Source organism: Carcharhinus amblyrhynchos, chromosome 6, assembly GCF_965287045.1.
Source record: "Carcharhinus amblyrhynchos chromosome 6, sCarAmb.v2.hapA, whole genome shotgun sequence".
Taxonomy (NCBI): Eukaryota; Metazoa; Chordata; class Chondrichthyes; order Carcharhiniformes; family Carcharhinidae; genus Carcharhinus; species Carcharhinus amblyrhynchos.
In genome coordinates, this window is record NC_137329.1 from 98,500,356 (window position 1) to 98,517,613 (window position 17,258).

The 17,258-nt window shown below is 39.9% G+C and overlaps 1 protein-coding gene across 2 annotated transcripts in view; it reads right to left on the reverse strand.

The window, feature by feature from the left end:
• Positions 1-212: 212 nt before the first annotated feature.
• immp2l (inner mitochondrial membrane peptidase subunit 2) overlaps positions 213-17,258 on the reverse strand; it is a 534,375-nt gene continuing 517,329 nt past the window's right edge. For both annotated transcript variants that reach the window (XM_080191048.1, XM_080191049.1), the window contains exon 6: positions 213-3,236. In XM_080191048.1, coding sequence (XP_080047174.1) covers positions 3,093-3,236 — 144 coding nt within the window. In that variant the 3' untranslated portion in view covers positions 213-3,092. The remainder of the gene's footprint in view (positions 3,237-17,258) is intronic.

Genomic DNA, 17,258 nt, shown 5'->3' on the forward strand with positions numbered 1-17,258 from the left:
TATGTGTATTTAAAAATAAGTTAAGGAAAGTTACACAATGCTGAAGATGTGCACATGTATTGGTAGTTCAGTGTTAAATCACTGAAGACATAAAAGGAGTGCAAATCATTGCACAAGTATGGCTGTAAATGTTAAAAGTATCAATAATGGCACAACTGCAAAATTTTCTATCTCAGACTGATGATAATGGATAATATTATTCTGTATGAACTTAATAGTATAGAGCACTTTAAGGGGCAGTAAGGGTCACAATATCTTTAATAGCTCCATAGACAAAATAAAAACAGACTTCATTCTTTATTCAATACAACATCTTCATACAGAATCACATTGCCCTTGTCTTTCACATCAGTGTTCCTCAACTTTACAACTGCATTCAATTATACATATAATTTGCATTTTAGATAAAAGTTTGAATCTGTACCTGGAAGATTTGTATTGTTCATCTTACTTTTTTTAATTTTTGAGAAGTTGATTACTTTGAAATCCAGTTTTTGCTCCCACATTAACTCATCACGATGTCTCTTTTAGTTGAATGGCCAAGCTACAAGCCTGCTCAGGACCAGCCAAAGGAGATGCACCTCCCCTGTGATGATACATCTCCTTCTCATCGTCAATGGGCAGCTCAGACCAAGAGGTAGAATAAAAAGTGTTACAACAACACCTGAGTAGGGCAACTCAATCTTTTACTGTTAAACTATTTCAAGTATTTTTGAAGTTTCTAGGAAGAATGTGATGATCGGAACAACATAAAAATAGATTTGAAAACTTCCCTGTATATGTTATAGCAAACAAATGGCTCACGTTGATCTATTTCAGACCAGTTCTCCTATACACAATTACCAGCATTGGCCTTGCTTTTCATATAAGGGAAGATGATTTTGTGCATCTTCCTTAGTTTGCTATTTTAGTTCAGAACATGACAGTACAAAAGAACATTTATAACACTCCGATATAACTCCTCAGGAGGTCCTGTGGTGCAGTGAGTACCATTTCTGCCTCTGATGCTCTGGGCTCGAGTCCAACTCCAAGACTTGATGGCCAAGGAAGGTGCATTCATAACGTGGTCAAACAGGTTGAGTGCAAATCCTTCCAATATGCCAATGGCTGGTGGTAAGAGAAAGAGTACTCCTGGTTGGCCACACTTGATGTGGAGTGGCGCCACTCAACCTATAAACCCCTGGTATAGGCTAGTGACCTGTTCTGGGAATTATTGTTACAAAAGTCTGTTTTAGTGCATCACTAGGTATGGGAAGAGAATTGGAAAATAGAATCTAGCTTCTCTACTTCAGTTGATATCAAATGAGAAAACCATTCAAGGGATTATATGAGATAAGGCTCTACTAATGGTTTATTTATTATATCAGTTCCTAATTCAAAAATCGGAACAATTTTATAAACAGATAAATTGAGCTGTGTGGAAGTAACTAAAACATTGCCTCCTTCATTGGGCATTTACAATTGACATATTAGCATGAATCATATGGCTACCATCGAAATGGACTTGACTGCGTTATCATCCACCACACACACTTCCAGCAAGAGTTGCTGGACAGTAAGGAATCCTGATTGGATTTCTCTTCCCAGGGTGATGCTGAGATCAATTTTGCACTGCTGTTGTCAACCAAGTCTACAGGATCAAACCTGAAAACTTTCCAATCTTTATGGAAGACTGCAATGACAAGTGATGGAGTTACATATTGAAACACTGAAAATGGAGGTGAGATGCACTGAGTTTTGAATAAAAAATGAAAACATATTAAAATAAATTGCATTCACATCACAAGTACAGATACTGAACTGCTGGGGAATTGAATACTCATTCACTTTTGTTACTCTGTGTCAGTATTAAGTAATCCCTGACAGGTTTAGCATGTCCCTAAGAAAGTAAAGTTCCTTCAATTCAGCCTCAACAGCTACTAATCAACTTTGCATACTTGCCAATGTGGTCTCTTTATAAGATATCAAAATGCATGCCAATTTACTGTGAACTACAGGCAGTTGTGAACCATAATCCCACAGCCACAAAGGGATAAGTTGGAACTACCCAAACCCATTTTAATTTGGATCTTAATGGAGAGTAGAGAGAGAGAGAGGAAAGAGGGAGGTAAGATGTTTATTCTGTTAATTTAGCTAGGCTGGATTTAGAAATAAAAGGACCTTCAATTTACAGCCAGCTCCAATTAAATCCCCTCAAAAATCCCAGATCCTGAAATTCCTGAGGCTGAAGAGGAAATAAGTTTTCTATTATGCCAGATACCGGGTTCCTGCAGAATTTGGGACTGATCGGGGTGCTTCGGGAATTCATGGACATGTAGACCTTCCATTCATGTAGACTGTTGACATAACTTGGATTTATTTCTGCTATGTCAGGGATTGTGCTATGGATGCACATGCCAGTTGAGACCTAGGTGAATTCTTCTGAGGCCTTCTAAAAGACAAACCTAGAGGTTATTGACCAACTTTTCTCATCAACATAGTTCCCGTGGGAATGGATAAAGTCAGAAATCTTTTGGGCTATTTGCATGTCTAGAAGACCCTGGTCTTTTATGGAAGGATTTACTCAGGTTGCCTCAAATGTAAATTATCTTCAAAGTGAATGACTTCATGGCAATTTGGGGCAAATTTCATGGCATTGGGTGAGGAAGGCGGGGGGGGGGGAGCGGTTGTAATCTTCCACACTTGTGCTGGCAAAGTGAATCTAATAAATTAGTTCCACACTTATATCCTCCAAATAACATCAAGTGTATTTTAATGATTTATTTGGAAAAATTGAGCTGGTGTCATCAGGACTCCATTAGAATTGACAATCTAATTTACTTTTTCTCCTAAATTCCAGGAGATTTCTGGCTCAATTAGCAGTGAAATCAATCAAAATTTGGAAGAAAAACAAGTAAAACTGATGGCAAATATCAGATAAATGTATGTAATGGTGAGCTTGGCACTGTAGAATAAAAGTATTTCATGGCTATGGAAAATCCCAGCGTATGAAATCTGCAGTGTTATGGAACATTGCATTAGACTTTTCCTTTTAGAACAGATGTTGGGTGATCTCAATTTCAAGCCGGAATTATGTCTTTGTCAGGAATGGGCTAAACTGATGTTCCATCTGCCGAGTCATCACTCCCAGACAACAGAGGCCTTCGCTCCTCAGGGAGATCAGTTTGTAACTTCATCCAACGATTGGGGGGCCAGATGATGTGTGAAGCACGGGCATGGACCAATCCAAGGGAAACCTGTAAAACGTACAACATAATTGATAGGTAGTAATGTCATTGCCACAATTTGTTTTCCTATTTGCTGGTTTTAAATCTTCCTATATTAGCTGAGAGGCTGCACAAGTAACCTGTAATCCCAACCTATCCCGCTGCTGTAACTGGCCTGCCAGGAGGTGTGACAAGGTAGTCACAGAGAATGTCCCATTGATTTCCCTTTTCCTTTTCTCTATCCTGGCTTTTCTGCTTGTTTACGCATGCTTGAATTGGGAATCACACCTCGTGGAAAACTGCAAGTGTGAAAACTTGGAAACATCTGCTACCTCAGCTCCCTAATTACATTAAGTTCCAGCATGAAATCTTAACAGAAAGACTGTGGGCACCTGCAAGTGTACTGAATGGCTGGTGCAGTTTATTTGATGTCGAGAGCATATTCCAGTCCATTAAGTTGAACTTAGATTCTAATGCCGAATGTTTTAAACAATTTTTAAAACAATTAATACTCATTTTGAGAGGTTTTTCACATGCACCTCAATCACATTTATGTGATTCAAAGTAATTAGTATCCATGCATATCCATTTGAATTTCTCATCAGCCACTATTAAATCTGTAAGGAATCCAGTGCACAAAATAACAATTGAGAATCCCCTAACCATCCTTATAAGTCACTTAGCACCTCAAATGCTGACAGAACACATTGACAACCTGCATAACAAAGAAACCATATTTGAAGATTTTATATGGAGCAGCACCCTTGGTATCACACTTTTTGTACTGTTCTTAAAGTCAGCCTTCTAAAGATAGTGTATTAAGCAGCATAAATGAAACTGTCTGCCCTATTAACCAAGCACCACAATTCCTTCCCAATGAAGGATGTCAGTACTGCAAAGTGGAACACTGATCCACTTTTAGTACCTAACGCCGGCCTCAAACAATCTCAATTTTGGAATGCCCTTCAAATTTCCCCAAAGCTGGATTTCAACCTTAACATTTTTACTTCCTTTCACATTTTACTGCTGGAGTCTCCTTCTGCATTGGATGGGAAACATTCTGATATAGAAAATTCTCCTGAAGACACTTCAGAAACTCTTCCCCTTCTCTGCCCTTCACACTCTAACTATCCCTGTTTAAACTGGGAGAATCAAAGTTCTCCATTATAACCACTCTATAGTTTTTCCACCTTTCTGTAATTGCCCAGCAAACTTGTTCCTGTGTATCTTTCCCCTCATATCTGGCCTGAAGGATACATCCAGTCCTGCAATGGTACCTCTCCAGTTCCTTAGCTCTAACAAAATAGATTCTACCCTTGATCCCTCTAGGACATGATCATTCTCCAGCATTAATGTTCTCCTTAATTAGTACAGGTACTCCTCCTTCTTTCTCTCCTCCTCTATCTATCCTGAACACTTTGTGTATAGGAATATTTTAGAATTTATAATATGTTGTTGACAGTTTTCAGACTCAAATGGAACTAAAATCCTAATAATGGGAAAGAATATTAATCTGGCTAACCATTTTAGATCTGTTCAATGTTCACTTTGGGATATATCTGTATTACAGTAATAGTACTTTTGCTGCTGTTAAAATACTTATTGCACTGCCATGGTACACATTAAAAACAAAATTGCATCTGCAGTCCCCTAAAGAATAGCTTTCAAAGAATTTAGCGATTCCACTCTGAACATTCCATTGCAAAGTAAACTGTAGTGCATAAACACAACTGCCTTCAAATTTTGCCTCAAGGACATTTCCAATTAGTCATGTTCCCAATTACACTTTTAATCTGATGTCACTTTAGATTAATGACAATTCAGATTAGCTTCTGTAGTGTAAACATATTAATGCAAGGGAGATTAGGTTTTCACTATTCCAACATGCAGCATGACATTGAACTGACTTTCAAACATATCCTTTCAGCAAAATTTATCCAGGAAACTGAATAACATGAATTAGCTTTTACTATCTTGCTTAAACTTCTGGAAAATAGATAAGATTATATTGTACTCAAAATAAAAATAGCAATTTGAAAATTAGGATGTTCTTTATGGTCCCTTCAATATTAATATTTTTGAGGCATATTTATTCAACTTTAAAAATGTAAAGAGTGTCAATTCCACAGAGGTTATACATTTCAAATGCTACCAATTAAACTGAAGCTTTGTGCACAAACTGTCGGAGAGACACAGCCAGAGGATGTGTGTTTATCAAGGAATTTGGAGCATAGTGGGAATTGGGTACAGAGGGGAACCAGTATCGTTGCTTTTTTTGGTTTTCTAACTTTTTATTCATAAGACAATGGTATTTCCCCGCTGCAAAGGGAGATGTTACAATGGAGAGAACTGATTGGTAAGTAGTGGGTAAGGTCAGGTAATTATTTAGTACATTTATGGCTTATAGTTTGTAAGGTTTTTTGAGGTTTATAGTTTGTAAAAGATATATTCTATAGTAATGAGGACCCAGATAGAAAGAAGGGCCCCAGAGTAATTGATATTAGTTGATGTTAAGCATCTTTTAAGAGGTTTACTTTAAAGAGTATCATGAAAGGATGGCTCAAAGTCGAGTTGTGCTCCTCATGCTCTATGTAGGAAACCAGGAACATTTCCAGTTCCTGGAGCCAGCATGTGTGCAGGAAGTGACTTCAGCTGCAACTGAAAACCTGGGCTTCAGAGCTGGAGAGGTGGCTGAGGACACTGTAGAGCATTAGCAATAAGCAGAATATTGTAGATAGCACGTATAGAGACAGAGGTGATCACACCGTAGGCTCCCACTTTAAACTAGAACGGCAGGAGTATGGGAATCTATGCAAAGAGTCAAAGGAGGGGAGATCTAGGACAAGAACCAAAGTCAGCAGGCAGAATAAGAAGAGTGACAATCAGAGAAATCCAGGGCCAGAATCAAACAGAGCCATTCTTTGACCATTTCTTGATACACTATTTTGTAGCTAAAACCTTCATGACCAAGGTGGCTGCACCTGCCTTGTGCTGAGTCTGTGATTATAACTGGGACAGCAGTAAGGGTGAAAGAGTTCATGAAAAATAATGGGAATGGGACAAGTAATGGTAAACAAAATAGATGAATTAATTGCACAAACGGATATAAATGGATATATGTAGTTGGCATTGTGGAGACAATGGCTGCAGGGTGACCAGGGATGAAAAATTAACATCCAGAGGTATCCAGCATTTGGGAAGGGCAAACAGGAAAAGGTGGTGGAGTTGCATGGCTGGTTAAAGAGGAAATTAACACAATAATGAGGAAGAGAGGAATTTAACGCAATAGTGAGAAAGATATTCATTCCAATGATGTGGAATTTGCATGGGTAAAGCTGGCAATCACTAAAAAGCAAAAGCATTGGTGGTGATTGCATATAGGCCCCCAAACTCTAGTGGTGATGTTAGAAGTGGCGGTAAACAGGAAATCTGAGATGCATGTAATAAAGGAACATCTGTAATTGTGGATGACTTTAATCTGCATATAGATAGTCACAATACCATGGAGGGGAAATTCCTGGAGTGTATATGGAATGGTTTTCTGGATCAATATGTTGAGGAACCAACTAGAGAACAGACCATCCTAGGCTGGGTGTTATCTAATGAGAAAGAAATCATTGACAATTTAGTTGTGGGAGATGCCTTGGTGATGTGTAGCCATAATCTGATAGAATTCTTCACCAGAGTAACATGGTTGATTCTGAGGGTAGGGACCTGAATGCTAATAAAGGAAACTATGATGGTATGAGGCATATGTTAGCTATGATGGATTAGGAAACGTTATTTAAAGGGATGGCACTGGATAGGCAATGGCAAAAATTCAAAGCGCATGGCTGAATTGCAACAATTTCAACAGAATGGTTCTGAAAATAAAAAAATAAGCAAAAGACTTGACTTTTTTCCCTTTTTCTTCCACTAAACATTTCCAGATGTTATCTTAAGCTGGCTGAATTAAAAAGAATTAATCAAAAGTAATTGTGATCAAAAATAAGAAATAATCAAAATTTTGAAAGATACTGATCTGCAAAATAAATGAAAACAAGGTGGTGTATAAATTGGATTAGAATGGCCTATTATTGGGAAGTATTTTCACTTCAATTATTTATTTATCTGTTGTCTCTATAAAACCTATCCAACAGAACAAGTTATACTAAAGACACTACTTAAACAATATTTAAGTTTCTGTGATTTTCATACTACACCTTTTAAGTAGTTTTTCCCTGTCACTTAAAATATAATAACTTAAACGCACATCTTCTGTATAGGAAAACATCCAAAGGAACTTCATGGGAATGTAATTAGACAAAATTTAACACTAAGTCAAAGAAAAGGATATTAGGAGAAGCAATTAAAAGCTTGGTCAAAGAAGTAAGTTTTAAACAGGATCACAAAGGAGAATAGCAAACAGTAAAGTTTATTAATTGGTCACAATAGGCTTACGTTCACATTGCAATGAAGTTACTGTGAAAATCCCCTTGTCGCCATAGTCCTGCACTTGTTCTGGTACACTGAGGGAGAATTTATCATGACCAATTCACCTAGCCTAATCTTTGGACAGTGGGAGGAAACCAGAACACCAAGAGGAAACCTGCGCAGACACAGAGAGAATATGCAAACTTCACACAGACACTGACCCAAGCTGGGAATCAAACCTAGGTCCATGACATTGTGAGGCAGCAGTGCTAACCACTGTGCCATCATGAAGCATGATGAAGAGGCTCAATTCTTCAGCTAATGAAGTAATCCACGTCCACATGTAGAAACACATGGACCAGATTCAGGTTTGGGCTGATATGTTGTGGCACAAATGTTGAGTGCCACCTGTATCAGACAATAAAAGTGTCCAAGTAGAGAGAGCCCAACCACCTACCCTTAAAAATCAATGGCATTACAATAATCAAATTCCTCACAATCAACATCCTGGGGATCACACCGACAAGAAACCTAACTGGGCCAGCCACACAAATGCCATAGTTACAAGAGCAGGCCAGAGGCTGGGCATTCTGTGGCGAGTAACTCACTGACTGACTTCTCAAAGCCTGTCTACCATCTACAAGGGCTAAATGTTCACTAACATGGCAGGAAGTTTGAGTCAGGGAATTTAATGTCTCCCTATAAATGGCTCCTTGCAAAGTATTTTTACTTCATAGAGATGGGAGTAGGGTTGAGTTGGAATCACCAACTCTGGAAGCAGTTTGGAGTCTGCCACAGAGGCAAGCATAAGATGGAATGTTTAGAGAGCCTGCCTTGGTTCTCTGTGACTTCAGCCCAATTGTATTAAAGGCTGTTAGGCCTCTTGCCCTATCCCGTCATCCACTTCTCATTACCCTTCATAACTCCCAAGTCCCTATATACTGCCATGCACCTTCCATGCCCTTTTATCCAGAACCAAACAGCCATGTAACAACAATTGCAAGTATTGAAATGCTCATGAGAAAAATCATCCATTCAGAACATGCTTTGGAAGAAAGACTGCTGCACTTAAAGCTTTATAAAAGTATTAATCAGGCAGAGCAATTTATAGTATCAATAACAGAAGCTTAAACTCACTTCACATTGCTTAATTTTGCCCATTAAGCACACAGATGTTGAAAAAACAGATCAAAGAGAGAATAATTTGATATAACATCAAAAAAATTCAATCAACGAAAGCAAACGTTCCTCTGCCACCTGTTAAAAGAAATTCCTGATGAGCTATTTCCATTAGTAACTCTTAGAGTTCAGCCAAGCATTCATAATGAGGCCCTTTGAGGAAACAGATAGCTGCCCATCTGTTTCCTTTGATATAATTGCTAGATGGGCTAATTATGAAAGCTTGGCTGTGCTCTACGATTCACAAATGGATTAGCTTAAGAGACGCTAAACTGGAATGTTAGATTCTTAAGTTTGTAAAAGCAACAGTTCTTTTCAAAGCAAATTTGTGAATGAGAGTTTCATTTCATGAGCAGTTCAAGACATGCCATTGTTGTCATTTGTGGCTCATTGGATCTATACATAGCACATACTGGGGGAGTGGACATAGAGAACAAAAGATGGGACATAACTAAGAGTGTTTAAACTTACTTTTCTAAAAGGATCTGAATCACAACTCCTCTGTGGAGCCTTGGGCCATGAGTCCTTGAGGAATTGGCTGAAGTCCATGAAAATTGCAGGGAGGGATATAAGATGTCTACACCTGCAATAGCACCAGCTAGGTCAGGAATGCTAGGTAGGGGCTCACCACCTGCAAATTTGTCCCACTCCAGCTAAAATTGCTGGTGCTGGGAATGGAGGTGGGAATCCTGGAATTGGGTCCGGTCTGTCAGACTTATAGAAGAATGAAGAGGAATCTCATAGAAACCCACAAAATTCTAATAGGATTATGCAGGGTAGATGCAAGAAGGATGTTCCCAGTGGTGGGGTGTCCAAAACCAGGGGTCACAGTCTGAGGATTCAGGGTAGACTATTTAGAATAGACAAGAGAAGTTTATTCACCCAGACAGTGGTCAGCCTATGGAATTCGCTACCACGGAAAGTAATTGAGGCCAAGACATTGAATGTTTTCCAGAAGCACTTAGATATAGCATTTGAGGTGAAGGGAATGAAAGAAAATGGGAGAAGACGGGACCAGGCTATTGAGTTGGATGATTAGCCATGATCATAATGAATGGTGCAGCAGGTTTGTAGGACTGAATGGTCTCCTCTTGTTCGTGCTTCTTATGTTTGTTTATCAATTTTAAATCCACCACCTCCTCTGCCTTCATTCTGGCATGGACACAGGCATCAATATCCTGACCCAGAAATATGATAGAATGCTCCTTACTTGCCTGGATGAGTACAACTTTAACAACAGTCAAGAAGTTCACATACAGAACAAAACAGCTCACTTCATTAAGATCCGATCTACCACTTCGAGCATTTATGTCCTCTATCATCAGCAAACAGTGGCAGCAACTCACCTTTGGCAACACCTCCCAAACCTACAGTCACTACTGTCTAGAAGGACAAGGGCAGCAGTTGGAGGGTCATAGAGACTGGGGAGCTGGAATAGATGACAGAAGTAGTGAGGGATAGCAAGTGATTTTAAGACAAGGATGAGAATTTTAAATTTTCAGTATCTGGAAACTTGAAGCTAACATGGGTCAGTAAGTATAGGTTGTCACTGAGAAGCAGATTAAAATATATACAGTAGATTTGGAGTAGATTAGGAATAGTTAGAAGTACATAAGAACATAAGAAGTAGGAGCAGGAGTAGGCCATCTAGACCTTCGAGCCTGCCCCGCCATTCACTAAGATCATGGCTGATCTGAAGTGGCTCAGTTCTACTTTCCCGCTTTCTCCCCATAACCCTTAATTCCCTTGTCTACCAAAAACCTATCTACCCGTGTCTTAAATATATTTAGCAAGGTAGCCTCCACCACTTCAACGGGCAGACAATGCCAGAGATTCACCACCCTTTGAGTGAAGAAGTTCCTCCTCAACTCTGTTCTAAACTGCACCCCCCCCACCCCCCTTATCTTGAGGCTGTGCCCTCTAGTCCTGCTGTCCTTTCTGAACAGGAAGAATCTCTCTACCTCTGCCCTATCCCTTTCATTATCTTATACGTCTCTATAAGATCCCCCCTCATCCTTCTAAACTCCAACAAGTACAGGCCCAGTCTATTTAGTCTCTCTTCATAGTCCAACCCCCTCATCTCCGGTATCAGTCCAGTGAACATCCTCTGCACTCCCTCCAAGGCCAAAATATCCTTGCGCAAGTGCGGCGACCAAAACTGCACACAGTACTCCAGCTGCGGCCTCACCAGTGCCCTGTACAATTGCAGCAAGACTGCACTGTTAGCACTGTTGCCTCACAGCACCAGGGGCCTGGATTCAATTCCAGCTTTGGGTGACTGCGTAAAGTTTGCACATTTTCCCCATATTTGCATGGATTTTGTCTGAGTGCTCCAGTTTCCTCCCACACTCCAAAGATGTGTAAGTTAGATTGACTGGCCATGTTAAATTGCCCCTTAGTGTCTCAAGATTTATGGGGAATTAGCAGGGTAAACACTTCAGGTTGCAGGGATAGGGCCTGGATAAGATGCTTGTCAGAGAGTCGGTACAGAATCAATGGACCAAACGGCCTCCTTCTGCACTATAGGGATTTTATAAGTCTATGAGCTGAAGTTATAAAGAACGGATAGTATAGTTGATCAGGACAGCATTATCATGATCGCGCCTGGAGATGAACACATGGGTGGGAATTTTTGCACAGGCAAAGCTGAAGCAATAGTGAAGACAGACATGTTCTGGAGGTAAATGATCTTTGTGACAAAGTGGATGGAAGGTTGGAAGTCAACTCAAGAGTCACATGGGACAAAAAATGTTTCGAACAATTGATTTCAACTTGAGGCAATGATCGGGAATGGGGATGGAACTGGAAGAAAGAGATTTGAGATGTGAGCCTGACATTTAACTGCAGACAACTGTAAATCATCCTGGATTTGATGTTGGACAAGCAAGTTGAAAGCCAAGACGCAACGAAAGAAGCACGACTGGACAAAATGTAGAACCAGATGTCATACATCTGGCCACTCAACACATGCATTCCATTCATATTGCTAAGAGGCAGCATGTGGAATGAGGAAGAGAAAAGGGGAAACAGATCCTTGGAGGTCTTCAGAGGTAATAGGAGGAAAACTGATTGCTGACACAGTTCTGTCTACAACTGGATGAGTTAGAAGGAAACAGCACAGTGTCAGTACCAATTATATGAAACCAAAAGAAACAACACCGGAAAATCTCAGCAGTTCTGGCAGCATCTATAAGGAAAGAAAAGAGCTGATGTTTTGAGCCCAGGTGACCCTTTGTCAGCAGGTCTGGCAGCATCTGTAAGGAGAGAAAAGAGCTGACATTTCGAGTCCAGATGACCCTTTGTCATATCCAATTAAATGAACAATGGATGGTGTGGTCTAATGCATTAAAGGTTGCAGTGAGTTTGAGATGTTGAGGAAGGAAAATATAACGAGTGGTGCGTCACAGTGATCAGTGCTGCAGCTTCAACTTTTTACCATTTTAAATAAATGAATTGGATGAAGATATAGTTGCTAAATTTGCTAATGATACAAGGATAGGTAGGAAAGTAAGTCGTGAAGATATAAGGAGGGTACGAAGGGATATTGAAAGGTTATGTGAATGGGCAAAGATCTGGAGGAGTAAATGTGACAAATTGTGAAATTGTCTATTTTAGCAGGAAGAATAATAAAGAAGCACACTATCTAAATGGTGAATGATTACACAGCTCCAAGATGCAGAGGGATTGGAGTGTCCTAGTTGCAAAAAGCTAGTATGCAGGCAGTTGTAAAAGGCTGGTATGCAGGTACAGCAAGTAATTAGGATCACTCAATGTTATTGTTTACTGCAAAGGAAATTTAATACAAAAGTAGAGAGGTTATTTTTATGTTATATGCATCATTGGTGAGACCACATCTGGAGTACTGTGCATAGTATTGGTTTCCTTATTTAAGAAAGGATATAGGTGCATCGAAAGCAGTTCAGAAAAAGGTTTACTGGACTAATACATAGAATGGGCAGGATGTCTTAAGTGGAAAGACTGAATAGGCTAGGCTTGTATCTGCTGGAGTTTGAAGAGTAAGAAGTGACTTGATTGAAACATGCAAGATCCTGAGGGGTCCTGACAGGGTGGATGTGGAAAGAATGTTTCCTCTTGTGAGAGAATCTAGAACTAGGGATCACTGTTCAAAAATGAGGGATCGTCATTTAAGACAGAGATGAGGAGAATGCTTTCTTCAGAGGGCGGTAGAAGCAGAGTCCTGGAATATTTTTGAGGCAGAAGTAAATAGATTCTTAATAAGCAAGGAGCTGAAATGTCATTAGGGGGTAGGCTGGAGTTGAGGTTACAGTCTGATCAGCCATAATCTAATTGAATGGTGGAGCAGGTTTGTGAAGTTGTGGCCTATTCCTAATTCATATGGTCACATGAAACCTGATCACAGTCACAGAAAACGATGTGCGGCTTCAGGCCTGATTTAGTGTCATGGTAGGGTCTGAGAACTGATTGGAAAGACACAAGAATCCTCGGACAAAGGGCAAGTTTAGCTTGTGGGTAAGAAGGGGGGATGGGACTGCTGCAGAGGCAGCTGAATGAATGATGTCCATTTTAATGACTTCACATTCGTTATTGTTGGAGATGAGAGTGGAGGGGGGAGAGAAAAGCATTTAAGGAGATGATTAGTATTGGAGAAAAGAAGCTAGAGGTAATCATTGCATTCTAGCACATCTGTAAATGCTTGTGTAACAGTAGACGGGCTTCTTTGACATCCCTGCATTAATATTACATTTTGTTACTGTTATGTCATGTACTTCTTTTATTGCTCATTATATTAATGTTTAATTGAAATATAATTTATGAAAAATTAGCCTGCTGCCATGTTAATTTAGCTGCAATTTCATCTGCATAATTTTAACTCTAGACATTTGATCATAATACAAAATTACAAAATAGATTTCAACACACACCATCAGTAAGATAGCATAAATTAATAGCGGAGTAATAGTCTCCTGCAAATTTAATTTTTAAAATGTTCTCTATCCAAACATTAAATTTTGTGTGGTTAACTGGTTGAAGTTTAACAACTAATGTTTGTCTTTTTAAAATGATATTGCACTGATAAACATATGAAATCTGTATTGTAATTAACTGAGTTAAAAATAACAGCAAACTTACTCAAATCCAGCACATATATTTGTATTGCTGGGGATACGGTTACAGTTTGAAATTGCTGCCAAAAATCAATACACTGGCTTCAGCTAATGAAGTGTGAATGGTGGTGATGCACCAGAAATGGATCTCTCAGGAATTCAGTATAGAACAACTCAGAAACTAGAAGCAGGAGTAGGGCATTCGGCCCCTCGAGCCTGCTCTGCCATTCAATATCATAGATGATTCTCTATTCAAATACCACAGCCTGCTTTCTTCCCTTGCCCGTGATACCATTAAAATCTAAAAATGTATCTATCTTTTTCTTGAATACATTAAATAAATTGGCTTCCACATCCTTCTGCGGTAGACAATTCATAAGAAATAGGAGCAGGAGTAGGCCATCTGGCCCCTCAAGCCTGCTCCGCCATTCAATAAGATCATGGCTGACCTTTTTGTGGACTCAGCTCCATTACCCATCTAGTCACCATAGTCCTTAATTAATTTACTGTTCAAAAATTTATCTATCCTTGCCTTAAGAACATTCGATGAGGTAGCCTCAACTGCTTCACTGGGCAGAGAATTCCACAGATTTACAACCGTTTGAAGGAGTTCCTCCTCAACTCAGTCCTAAATCTGCTTCCCCTTATTTTGAAGCTATGTCTCTTAGTTCTAGTTTCACCCGCCAGTGGAAAAAACTTCTGCGCTCCTATCTTATCCATACCCTCATTCGTCTGAATTCCAATGAGTATAGCCCCAGTGTATCAGTCTCTCCTTATAAGCCAACCTTCTCAACTCTGGAATCAACCTAGTGAATCTCCTCTGCATCCCCTCCAGTGCCAGTATATCCTTTCTCAAGTGAGGAGACCAAAACCGTACATACAATGCTCCAGGTGTGGCCTCACTAGCACCTTATACAGCTGCAACATGACCTCACTGTTTTTAAACTCCATCCCTCTAGCAATGAAGGAGAAAATTCATTTGCATTCTTAATTACCTGCTGCACCTGCAAACTAATTCCTTACAATTCTTGTATAAGGACACCCTGGTCCCTCTGCACAGCAGCATGCTGCAATTTGTTACCATTTAAATAATAGTCCATTTTGCTGTTATTCCTATCAAAATGAATGACCTCACATTTAGCAACATTGTACTTCATCTGCCAGATCCTTGCCCACTCATTTAGACTATCGATAGCTCTTTGCAGACTTTCAGCATCCTCTGCAAACTTTGCTCTGTAATCTGCGAATTTTGACACACTACACTTGGTCCCCAACTCCAAATCATCTATGTAAATTGTAAACAATTGTGGTCCCAAGACTGATCCCTGAGCATATCACTAATGACTGATCGCCAACCAGAAAAATACCCATTTACCCCCACTCTTCGCTTTCTGTTAGTTAACCAATCCTCTACAGATGCTAATACATTACCTGCAACACCATGCAGCTTTATCTTATGCAGCAGTCTTTGATGTGGCACCTTGTCAAATGCCTTCTGGAAATCCAAATACACCACATCCACATGTTCCCCGTTGTCCACTACGCATGTGATGTTCCACAGGTTCATAGCGAAAACATTTTTCCTCATTGCAGTCCTAAATGGTCTAATGTCCTGTATCTAGAGACTGTGTCCCTGGTTCTAGATTCCCCAAACAGAGAAAGATTTAGGACTCAGTTGAGAAGGAACTTCCTCCCTGCATCTAGTTTGTCCAGCCCTGTTTAATTTTTATATGCTTCATTCCGATCTCCTCTCATCCTTCTAAATTCCAGTGAATAGAGGCGCAATCCAACCAATCTCTCCTCATAGGACAGTCTTGTCAACTCGGTCTAGTGAACATCTGCTGCACTCCCTCCATAGAAGTATATCCTTTCTTAGGTAGGGAGACCAAAACTGCATGCAATACTCCAAGTGTGGTTTCACCAAGGCCGTGTATAACTGCAGTGAGGCATCCCTCCTTCTGAACTCAAATCCTCTTGCAATGAATGCCAACATACCATTTGCCTTTCAAATCGCTTGCTGCACCTACCTCTCTACTTCCATTGACTGGTATATGAGGACACCTAAATCCCTTTGTATATCCACACTTCCCAATATATTGCCATTTAAATAACACTCTTCCTTGCAAGTTTTTCACAGCAAGATACATAACTTCATATTTACTCACTTTGTACTGCATCTACTATGTGTTTGCTCACTCACTTAACTTGTCTAAATCACCTTGAAACCTCCTTGCATCCTCCTCACAATTCTGCTCAGTTTTGTGGCGTCAGCAAACTTGGAAATGTTATAAGCCATCCAAGTCATTTATATATTTCGCTGGGGCCCAAGCACTGATCCCTGCACTATCACACTACCACCGCCTACCACTCAGAGAAAGATCTATTTATTCCCATTATCTGTCAACTAATTCTCAATTCATGTGAATATGTTACCCCTATCCCCACGTGCTTTAATTTTATCCACTAACCTCTTAAGAACCTCTTTCCGGAGATGAGGGGGTTGGACCGGAGATGAGGGGGTTGGACTATGAAGAGAGACTAAACAGACTGGGTCTGTACTCGTTGGAGTTTAGAAGGATGAGGGGGGATCTTATAGAGACGTATAAGATAATGAAAGGGATGGTTAGGGTAGAGGTAGAGAGATTCTTCCCACTTAGAAAGGATAGCAGGACTAGATGGCACAGCCTCAAGATAAGGGGGGGGTGCAGTTTAGAACGGAGTTGAGGAGGAACTTCTTCACTCAAAGGGTGGTGAATCGCTGGAGTTCTCTGCCCGTTGAAGTGGTGGAGGCTACCTCGCTAAATATATTTAAGTCACGGGTAGATAGGTTTTTGACAGACAAGGGAATTAAGGGTTATGGGAAGAAAGCAGGAAAGTGGATCTGATCCACTTCAGATCAGCCATGATCTTAGTGAATGGCGGGGCAGGCTCGAAGGGCTAGATGGCCTACTCCTGCTCCTATTTCTTATATTCTTATGTTAAGAACTTTATCAAAACCCTTCTGAAAATCCAAATACACCATAACCACTGGTTCTCCCTTATCTATTCTACCAGTTATATATTGTCATAAACCCATACTGGCTTTGTCCAATCCTGTTAATGCTTTCCAAATGTTCTGTTATCAGGTCTTTTATAATGGACCCTAGTATCTTCCCTATTACTGATGTAGGGCTAACTGTAATTCTCTCTTTTTTCCCTCCCTTCCTTTTTAAGTAGTGGGTTAGATTTACCATCCTCCAATCTCTGGAACTGCTCCAGAGTCTATGGAATTTTGGAAGATGGCCATCAATGCATCCAAAATTTTGAGGGTAATTTCCTTTAATAATCAGTGATATAAATTATCATGCCCTGGTGATTGGTCAGCCATTTACTT